This window comes from Maylandia zebra, linkage group LG2 (genome assembly GCF_041146795.1).
Source record: "Maylandia zebra isolate NMK-2024a linkage group LG2, Mzebra_GT3a, whole genome shotgun sequence".
Classification (NCBI taxonomy): Eukaryota; Metazoa; Chordata; class Actinopteri; order Cichliformes; family Cichlidae; genus Maylandia; species Maylandia zebra.
In genome coordinates, this window is record NC_135168.1 from 32246671 (window position 1) to 32256773 (window position 10103).

At 40.3% G+C, this 10103-nt stretch overlaps 2 protein-coding genes across 2 annotated transcripts; one reads left to right on the forward strand and one right to left on the reverse strand.

The window, feature by feature from the left end:
- Positions 1–631: 631 nt before the first annotated feature.
- On the reverse strand, positions 632–4384 carry mmgt1 (membrane magnesium transporter 1). Its single transcript, XM_023153463.2, has 4 exons — positions 4228–4384; positions 3842–3894; positions 3639–3742; positions 632–1488 (listed from the first exon to the last, which is right to left on the reverse strand). Exons 1-4 carry the CDS (start codon positions 4373–4375, stop codon positions 1332–1334), a joined length of 462 nt encoding a protein of 153 aa, XP_023009231.1. The 5' UTR covers positions 4376–4384; the 3' UTR covers positions 632–1331.
- A 162-nt stretch (positions 4385–4546) lies between these two features.
- Positions 4547–7562, forward strand: pfdn6 (prefoldin subunit 6). Its single transcript, XM_004563214.4, has 4 exons — positions 4547–4752; positions 4956–5026; positions 5150–5274; positions 7289–7562. The coding sequence occupies exons 1-4, from the start codon at positions 4689–4691 to the stop codon at positions 7407–7409; spliced, it is 381 nt and encodes a 126-aa protein (XP_004563271.1). The 5' UTR covers positions 4547–4688; the 3' UTR covers positions 7410–7562.
- The last annotated feature ends 2541 nt before the right edge of the window (positions 7563–10103 follow it).

Here is a 10103-nt window from a genome sequence, read left to right on the forward strand (position 1 = left end):
TTTATTAGGCACGCCTGTTCAACTGCTTGTTATTGGAGGTGTCTTGCGAGCCAATCACACATCAGCAACTCCGCGAATTTAAGCGTGTAGACGTGGTCGAAATGACCTCCTACTTTATGATGCAGCTCATAAACTTGATCCCTGTGTACTTAGTGCAGCTCTGCACATCACACTTGTTCTTGAAAATTGCACCAGTACATCTCCGAAATCTTTTAAAGTCTCAATTTTTAAATTACTTGATTCTTGTGTTTTTATATTAAAGACACATTAGTGAAACAAGCATTTAATATGTACTTTTTCTCCATTTCTGTTCTACATGGTTTGTTAGTTTGCTCCATTTTAACCCAGACTGGAACTTTAGCCTTGACTGCCACCTAGTGTCCATCATAAGCAGCTGCAGGTTTTTTGAATCAGGAGGGTTTTTTTGTGACGCAGCAGTCCTGCACCAAGGTCACAGGTACAGCACAGCTCTGCAGACTGTCACTATAGTAATTAAATTTTTTAAAGCCATGCGTACCAACTTCTTCCTGCATAAATAGATTACCTGGAAAATAAATAGTCCACTTAGTTTTGTCTCACAAAAGCAATATTCCAGCCCAAGTACAACAAAAAAGGAGATCTGGACACTTCGTAAAATCAGTATGCCTTTTATTAAATTAAAAACAATCTGTTGAATATTGACGAAATGTAAAATGAAGGGAAATAAAAATCCACTCTAATGTACCAGTACTGGCTAGTCTGCCTTATAGTGTTCACAGTCTCATTATAATAGCGCTCTAATATCGCCCATCCCAGTGTTCACCTCATTTCCTGTGACTTAAAAACCATTTTGTGTACAGATCATTTATGCTTCCTGGAAATAATAAAGCAAATATTAGAGTCCACTGATTAATCTAATTTTAGTTGACAAAGTTTTCAGTTGCTGACGTGTGTTTGAAACGAAACAGCAACCAAAGCAGGCTTTGTTATTCCCTTCATACAAAAGATATACAAAGGAGAGTAATATCCCAGTTCAGTTCAGAAGGGATCAAAGGGGTACATGTCTCAGTATTTTAAGACTCCAAAGCGTTTACATACTGTATATACAAACAAGTCTGCTTGGAAATAATAAAAACAAAAACTGAGGGGTTGGCATAGTCAGTGTTGAATATGGTGGCAACCATGTTATGGACAGAGATGCATGTTCAGACAGCATTATTAGTTTATTTACAAAAAAATAAAGAAAAGTTAAATAGGAGAAAGATGAATTCTGACACGTTCTCCCTCCTTCTGCCTAACAAAAACAAATCTTATCTGACAATGACCGTGTTACAGACAGGAAAAGGCCAGTCTCAGTGCAAATGCTCCAGCTTGCGTAACCGTATGGGGTTGGGCAGAGCTTGTTGGTTGCGTACAGAAGAGGGCTCCTCCTCTGGTGTGCGGAATAGCACCCGACCCCTGTGATTGAAAAGGTAGAAGGATGGGTGGTTCCTCAGAGTGTCAAAAGTCCTGGGGAAAGAAAGAAAATAGAAAAACGTCTTAAACACTGGCACCAAGAGGCAGGAAGTTATGGAGATTGATTACATTTGTTAAATTATATAATCCACTCCTGTAGGAGAGAAGGGACAGAAAAGTGTGTTTACATCCCAATACAGAGTTAGAATAAAGAAACAAACCAATGTTAACACCCACTGGAATCATTAGTGTTGCAGTGTGGACAACCCAGTGTCCAGTCATCAGATGAGACATTTTTCAGGTAAAATTGAAAGTTTCAGGGGAGAATTGCATCAACTGTGTAACATTCAAGCTGTGATTTCTCATGTGGGATGCTTTGCTTGCCGATTTGCATCTACAGGGTTCACTTATTAAATCTAGAAGTGGTTACACTCCCGCTGTAAAAACTTTGCCTATATTTTGGGTTCAGCACTCAAACTAACCAGTTAGCAGATCACAACATGAACAAGTCACTTATGTTTGGCTTTCTTACCGCCTTACTTCTTTAAAACATCTCTTTAATTCTTATGTATGGCTACGTTCACACTGCAGGCGAAAGCGCATCAAATCCGATTTTTTTGACCCTATGCGACCCATATCCGATCATGCTATGACAGTGTGAACGGCGCAAATCCGATATTTTCAAATCCGATCTGGGTCACTTTCGTATGTGGTACTGAATCCGATACATATCCGATGTTTCAGAAAGCGACTGCTGTTTGAACGGTCAAGTCGCATTAAATTCGCCTTTTACGTCACCGACACAAGACTGAAGCCAATTATCAGCGCCAGAGAAGCGCCCGAGAAGACATCGCGAACGCTTCCTGGCCATCCAGTGTAGATGTCAGTGAAACTGTTGGGAAGACAACGTAAACATTTTATTTGTACTGTATAATCTGCAGATTCTGACAGAAATCTGCAGCTATCCTTTGAAGCACCGCTCCTCTCTTAAACAGCAATAAGGATAATTATTAGGTTATTTACATTATTATGTAAATAACAAAATAACTTAAAGCAAAAATTGGGAAACGTGAAGTCCGAAGTCTTCATATTAAGGGCCATCAGTCAAACAATGCTGTTGGTCTGGGTCTAAACAGAGCGCGTTGTGTGTGACATCTTCTTTTGCGCATGCGGGCCGCTTTGAGCGTTCACACTAGAGCACGTTTGCTGTCGCATTTAATTGTAGTGTGAACGAGCAGACAAAAAAAATCGGATTTGATCAAAAAATCGGAATTGAGCATTAAGACCTGCAGTGTGAACGTAGCCAAAGACTGCTTAGTTTATACAATGTTGCTGCTGCAGTTGCGTCCTAATCACTTTATTCATTCTTTTATCTGATCTGATAAAACCTCACTGATGGATTAAAGGTGATCAAGCAGGGATGGGAAACATGAGGCCTAGGTACCAGATTCAGCCCGACAAGGATTCAGACCGGGCCCACTCCATGCCTTTGAAAAATGTAAACAAGGGTATAGAGCCTGGGTTTAACAGTATTTTCATGAATTTGACAGCTTTTTCTATTGATAAACACCTCACCTACCTACCTACAGCCATACACACAATGCCAAAGTAATGAATATATAAACAAATAAATGACAGTGAAACACATGAACTTTTCTATGTACTACAGAAATGTGTGTTTTGTTTGTAATGTTACACAGTTCTTACAGTTTAAGCACAAAGACTCATATTAATCACTGCTAAAAATTATTGAATTAATAATTTTAGTCATTTGCAACAGTATGATACTAGACAGGCACACAACTCCTCCCTTCACTAACAGCTGAAGTAGTCAATGTTCATAACACTGAACAACAGACTGAAGCTCCAGCCAAAACACCATCTTGTCACCTGCAGCTGTAGTTATAATAATGTCACACTGTGACCCAAAGTTCTTCTGTCAACCCAGCAACCTTTCATTTACTTTCACGTATAGGCCCCATTCTTTGGCTTTGCTTTGAATACGTTTTCAGTCTTAGGAGGCTTTCAACACACTAGCTGTGTGATGTAAAGCTGCATCTGTGGGATTCGAGGTGAACAGCTTCACAGTAATATTACTATAAATGTCGCTGAGGTGGTGAGCCATGAGCTTCCCCTGTGACAGAGGACAAAAAACAACTGCACTGCCGAGGGAGTGGAGGTGTGCCAAGGTGAAGTCAGCTTACTTGTTTTTCAGCTCTGAGGAAGCATCCATATCTTTGAACTCTCCAGCGATGTGGACAATACCGTAACAGGTCATGATAAATGACAACAAAGTCTGCAGTACAATCTGGAAACATAAAGAAGGAAAACGCTTGGTAAAACAAAAAGAAAAAAAAGAAAAGTATTTGAAATCAGGAAGAAGGCTGAAAGGATAAAAGTTACTCACATCAATTGGTAGCGTCTCGTGCTCCTTCTCTGTAAGTCGCATGTATGATCGATCTGATGGGAGAAACATGTTTGAGCTAATGCAGTTAATAAAATGAACACCTAACACAAACAGTGCTAATTAGCCAACTCTAAAAAGGGCTCCAAAAGAAATGCCATTACTCTAGATAGCTGTCTACCACTAGCACTGACTCTGCACTGCAAGGAAAAGATTTCAATCGCAACCACTGCGCCCCATTCAAAGCGGAGCAGAGCCCACCTAGCATGATGTTAGCTAGCCAAAAGGCCCGAGCTGCTGTTTTGTCGAGCTACCCGGTGATACCGGAGACAGTGTGCGTTAAATATAGCTACAGAGACGTGTCTTTGGCTCTGTGCAATGAAACTCACGTTGTGCCGCTGAGAAAGCCGCATGAGCTAAGGAGAAAAGTCCGATGCCGACAACACCTTTCCAAAACGACGAAGCCATCTTGAACCGAAGCGAAGAGGAACTGCGCGTACGGTGTCGTAAAACGGTGTCGTAAACAGCCGCACACATGGCGGTGTAAAAAAACACCCTATTAATAAGTGGGAAATTAGTTATTAAGGGAAACACATATTAATAAGTTATATATAAATATACATGAATATACACAGACTGAATGGTTTAATTTGACTACTTTATTGGTCGCGAATACACGGCCCTTACCCATTTGTGCTCTTACTTTGAAGGGATGAGCTAATATCCGCTCTAGCCTCTGCCCTTTCCGGTTAGCTCGCATAGAGCTTTCATATGCCATATCATCTATAACTTATTATATCTCTTTGAAACATTTACTCACTCGACAGTACTATTTAAAACAAACACAAATATGGCAGAAGCCATTCAAAAGAAGCTGAAGGTGGAAGTGGAGAAATACGCGCAGATGCAGAAAGGTGGGTGCTAGCTAGCCCTGCGTGGTTTCTCCTAGTGTGACATGATGCATTGAGCTAACTGACCATATTAGGAAAGGTAGATATACATTAAAGTGTGTCGTTATAACTGCCGTATTCATTTGAATTATAGTCGCAACAATACTTTCGCTGTAATTAAAATGTAACCAGTTCCTCCCCTGATTAGCTAACTGTGTATTGTTCAGAGGTTAGCAAGAGCATGTCAGCCAGACAGAAGCTCGAGACGCAGCTGACAGAGAACAACATTGTTAAAGAGGTAACTATGATCGCTTATTTGCTATTATATTCACTGATAGCACCATTGGCATACCATTTGTTTCTATGTTGCGGTATGTGTTGTGTTCTGTAGTAAACACGAGATCTCATTTTGTCTTTCCAGGAGCTTGATCTGCTGGACTGCTCAAACACCGTTTATAAGCTCATTGGTCCTGTATTAGTGAAGCAGGACCTAGATGAGGCCAAAGCCACAGTAGCCAAAAGGCTGGAGTACATCAATGGAGAAATGTAAGCCATTTCACCCACACCAATGTGTGAAGACACCTTCACAGTGCTATGGGAATACATGAGGTTTTGGTCACTGGGGATCAATTATGATTCAAAACACCCGCTGTGAGTTGACTAAGTGTAGGTGTTGTGATGATGGGGGAGAGGTGGAGCGGGCGCACACACCGTCTATATTGGGGGTGGGCAATGATTTTTGAGAACATGAGAAGCTGGGGCGGTTTTGGATGGCTGCCCCAACAAGCTTATAAAGAAGTTAAAATTAATATTGAATTCATATTTAGCACATCTGAGTTCAACTTATTGGTGCAATCCTCCACAACAGTCCCGGGTTCTTGGGAAAATTAATTGGCCTCCTCTGGTCTATAACTGAGACTCATCAGTATTGCAGAATTTGTGACATTCAGAGAGTTCAATTTAAACAAAAAAACTACCGTCAAGTCCAAGAGCTCAGATTCACTGGTGATTGCACACAAGTAAAAAGACAAGCAGCGCCATCACCAACTGCAGCAGTAATTCAAGGTGTTATTGGTGTTATTGTAAAGGCTGCTTCGCAGTCAGTCTTGGACACGTGCATGACTTCCTGAAATCAGCTGTCATGTTGTTTAGTCATATTAAGCTCAAGGAATAACTGATAAGAGTCCAAGTTCTTTTCTTTTCCGATAAGATAAGATAACCTTTATCAGTCCCACACATGGGAAATTAGTTTTGTTCAGGATGAGTTCAGGATGTGGTGGGAGTCAGCAAATCTGTTTAGGATTACTATTGCTTCGCTGTAGACTAAATACAGTGGACTCAGAGGTTCCTTTTGTGCCAATATTCTGGTCCCACTGTGGCCTGAATCTGCAACAGAAGACTTATGAAGCATTTTAACTTCAACTCCAGGCTATACTTACAGAGCTAATTAAACCAGCTCTGGGAAAACATTTGTCTGTTTCAGTTCAACTTCCAACATTAATTCTTTCCTCTTTTTGCTCTTCTTGTCCTTGTCGACATACATGGGACAGTGTTTGAAAAAGTATTTTATTACTTCATGTTTTTTTTTGTTTTTTTTCCCCATTGTTTGCAATCTGTCCAGGAGAATAGATCCATCTTGTTGTGCCCTTGCTCTTGTTGTGTTGCCCCAGGTCTTCCCGCCTCATGTTTCCCCACTGGTGTGCACACCAAGCCAGTTTTGTAGCTGTCCTCAATATCACCCAGCTGCCTCTAAAGAAAGTCTCATGTTATGGTCAAATTGATTCCATTTCCCCTGTTGTGGACTGAAGTCCTTTTCCAGTCTGCACCTTAAGACAGTGAAACCAGAGTCTTTTCACTGGACTCACTGGAGAGGCAGCTGATTATTGCTCCAATATGTATTGTTCCAAAGTGTTTTTATAGCCACATGTCTAATACTGTGGTAAACACTACAGTTCACATGTGAACGTAGTTTTGGGACAACTGGAACCTCATAAAATCAGAAACAATGCCTGCCCATTAAAAATGAACTGTGCAGGCAGCTTACAGATGACTCCATTGTAGATATGAGAACAGACTTTAGCTGTGTCACTGTGCTCCTTCATAGGTAGAGGGCAGTCATGAGCTTGATCTGTGTCAGTCTTTTCTCCTCACTGAGATTACATAATAGCAGAAGAAGATTTAAAAAGACCAGAGTCCTTTAGGCAAAAGTACTAAACTAACTTCTTGATTCAGTTTTATTGCCACTTTGTGCTTTTTAAACGGGTTACATTTTTTTGTACAATTATAGATAAAAATAGAATAGAATTCAACTTTGTCATTGCACATGTCACAAGTACAAGGCAACAAAATGCAAAATGCAAAAATGTGGGTGTGTGGGCTTGTAATACTTAATTTAAGGTAGCGTTCTTTTTGTGTTTGAATGGTTTGAGATATTAAATGTTAAAGTATTATAATCCTGAATAATTACAGATGTTCAGTGTACAAGAATGGGATTTAAATATTCCTCATTTGTGTGTGTGTGTTTAAAACTCAGTGGTTTCCTTTTTTTGTCCTTTTGCAGTCAGAGGTATGAGACGCTACTGAAAGACATGGAAAAGAAATCCGAACAGCATCGAGAAGTGTTGTCAAGTTTACAACAGGAGTTTCAGAAAGCACAGGGCCTCGCTGTGGGCAAAGTCTGATGGAGTGATGTAGCTGCACGCACGCTTACACAAAGTAGTTAATATCATGTAAACCTGCGACACTCTGCTTGTTTCTTGGCATTTCTTTGCAGTGTTATTACTGTGACTTTTCTCTTGATACGAATAAACAATTTTTTTTGTCATGAACCATCACCTTTGCGTTAGTTTTCATTTTAGGGGGCATTTTACCTTTAGGACATGTGCTGCATCCTGACAAATTACACACCAGGCCTGTGCAGCACTCTGTGTTTGTTTCTGTGAACATTTGCCTTAATTACTGGGGCATGCTGGTTGCCACCAGAGCAGATGTTGTCCAGTCACTGACCTCTTCCACAGCTTACAGCAGAGAAAAAAGCACAGCGGTGCTGCTTTGTTCAACTCAATGAATGTGCGTTCCTCTCCATTTACCACCAGCGGAGGGGTTCACTAATAGTCAAGAAGTGAAGCCTGTCTGAGGGTTTAAAGGAAAAACATATACTCTAAATTAATATAGATATGCGACTAAACTGTTGTCAGCCAGCGGATTTTGAGCTTTTAAAAACTGTTCATACAGAAGAAATACCAATTGTGTTATAAAAGTCGCACGTAAATCGGTTTCTTTGCTGAATTTCGCCGCTAACCTGTGTAATTGTAACCCTGCTTTGCAGCGTAGGCTACATGTGTAAAAGCCGAAGCCGAGCGCATTTACGGGCTCAAACTCCTGCATCACCGGTTTGCGTTAAAATGTTTCACATCTGCTGTGAGTATCCTTAATTTGGCTAACGCTAACCTCACGAGGACGTGCGGTAATTGGCACTACGACACGAAGGTGTCCTCGTGCACGAGTCGGTTATCTCCAGCGCGCGTGCTCCAGCAGACCCATTAACACCTGGAGGTGCAATATGCTTTAAACACAGCCAGAGCCGAGCCACTGACAGACCGAAACCAGCTGAACGTTCGGGTATTTAGTCGGTCTACACGAGAGAGATACTTTGCTTTGTTTTGTTTTTTATTGATTTCAGACAATAAAAACTGTCTGTTTACCTGCTATTAAATCATGTGCTGTATTTTGTGGCTCTGACTTGTGTCTCCTGCGAGCGTCAAATGCTTTGTTGTGGAGGGCAAACGGCGTGTTTATTGTGTTCTCCCTAATGTGGGAAAACCATCACGGGCGGGAGCAACTGCTGATCTGCAGGTTTAGTCAAACACTTTCCGATGCAGTTTGGGATATTTGTTTTGGGACAAAATTCAATTTCATGTCCTCTCTGGCATCATTCTGAGCAAATCTATCTGATTTATAGGTTGTATTCTTATCCACTTCACAGCGCCTTTAAAAAAACAAGTTTCCTGTTGACCTGTTTGATCTTCATTTAGACAGATGCCCCTCTAATGAAACCTAATCTGATTTCAACTTTAATTGATTTACTTAGTCTTGTGTGGGCTTTTCTTCGTGCGGTTAAAGCTTAGAGGCGCACAAAGGAGCATCCTGTCCAGAGATCAGCGCAGCGGGACTAACACCTCCTTTGATAGATGTTTTCAAACGCACTTTGAAGGAATTCCTGTAGGATTTTTGATAAGGAGACTTAAAGAGACACACGATATTTCAAGTCGCTATAAACATGAAGCTGTGGATGAGTTTGTGAGTTTTGACGCACAAACACAGAAAAACATACATTCTTTAAAATGTCTTCTTTTATTTGTGTCCTCTGTCATTTTTTAAAAAACTTAAGGCATTTCAGCGATGTGAAGGGAAAACGAGAGCAGTTACATTTTCAAATAAAAGGGGATGATTGCAGGACAATCACCGCTACTTTATCCAGGACGGGTAAGCGTTGGGCTGTGACCTATCACATCCAGCGTGCATTGAAATGCTGATCGGGGGCAGTTCCCAGTTTTGAGTGGATCTTTTTTTCAAATGCAGATAAGCACACAATCGAGGCTGTTATCGCACTGATCACACCTGGCGGTAGCCTATTCAGACAGTTTCATCAAATCTGTCACCAAAACCCAGAACGTGGATTTCAAAGTTTCTCAAGGCTAAATAAATATCAGCCCCTCTCCCCTCACCACCAGAGACAGTTTCCGTGATGCTGTCCTTTCAGTGGCTTTGATGACACAAACAACAGCAAAACACTTGCTGGCTGAATATCCCCAAGATCTAAATGATGGAGATGCATCAAGACACTGGCTGAATATATCCAACATGCTCCTTTTACAGAACCTTGTTAGTATATGTTCTAAGTATAGGTCTTTGGTGGAAACAGACCACATCACATATACCTCAACAAAACTGGCAAACCTACATTACTCAACCAGACCATTTTACCATCTGGACGTTAATATAGTTTAATATATTTGTATTTATATAATGTATTTACTTTAATTAGTTTACTTATTCTATGTGTGTTTAATTATCAGAATAAGATTTAAGAAGTTTGGAATAGTTTCAGTTTATTCTTAAATCACAAATCAACTCAAATACAAGGTCCAACATAATATTATATAAAGCTTATAAATGGGGACTCAAACTTTAGATAACATGGACCAAATACATATATAATTTTCAGCATATATTATCATCCTACCCTAAATCAATGCAAATATCCTAAAATAACCCAAGGATCCTCACATATAAATAACACCAATCCAATAGTTTTAAAAGGTCTTTATCATACAGGGTTTTAGTAGCAACTGCTTTGAAGCTCATTCTAAAAT

Excerpts from the sequence above, each read along its gene's own strand:
- mmgt1 (XM_023153463.2), bottom strand. The coding sequence starts at position 4,375 with ATGTGTGCGGCTGTTTACGACACCGTTTTACGACACCGTACGCGCAGT. Across the intron at positions 3,895-4,227 it reads GGCTTTCTCAGCGGCACAAC|ATCGATCATACATGCGACTT; the intron begins GTGAGTTTCATT and ends TTCTCCCATCAG. Across the intron at positions 3,743-3,841 it reads ACGAGACGCTACCAATTGAT|ATTGTACTGCAGACTTTGTT; the intron begins GTGAGTAACTTT and ends TTATGTTTCCAG.
- pfdn6 (XM_004563214.4), top strand. The coding sequence starts at position 4,689 with ATGGCAGAAGCCATTCAAAAGAAGCTGAAGGTGGAAGTGGAGAAATAC. Across the intron at positions 5,027-5,149 it reads AGAACAACATTGTTAAAGAG|GAGCTTGATCTGCTGGACTG; the intron begins GTAACTATGATC and ends TTGTCTTTCCAG. Across the intron at positions 5,275-7,288 it reads GAGTACATCAATGGAGAAAT|TCAGAGGTATGAGACGCTAC; the intron begins GTAAGCCATTTC and ends GTCCTTTTGCAG.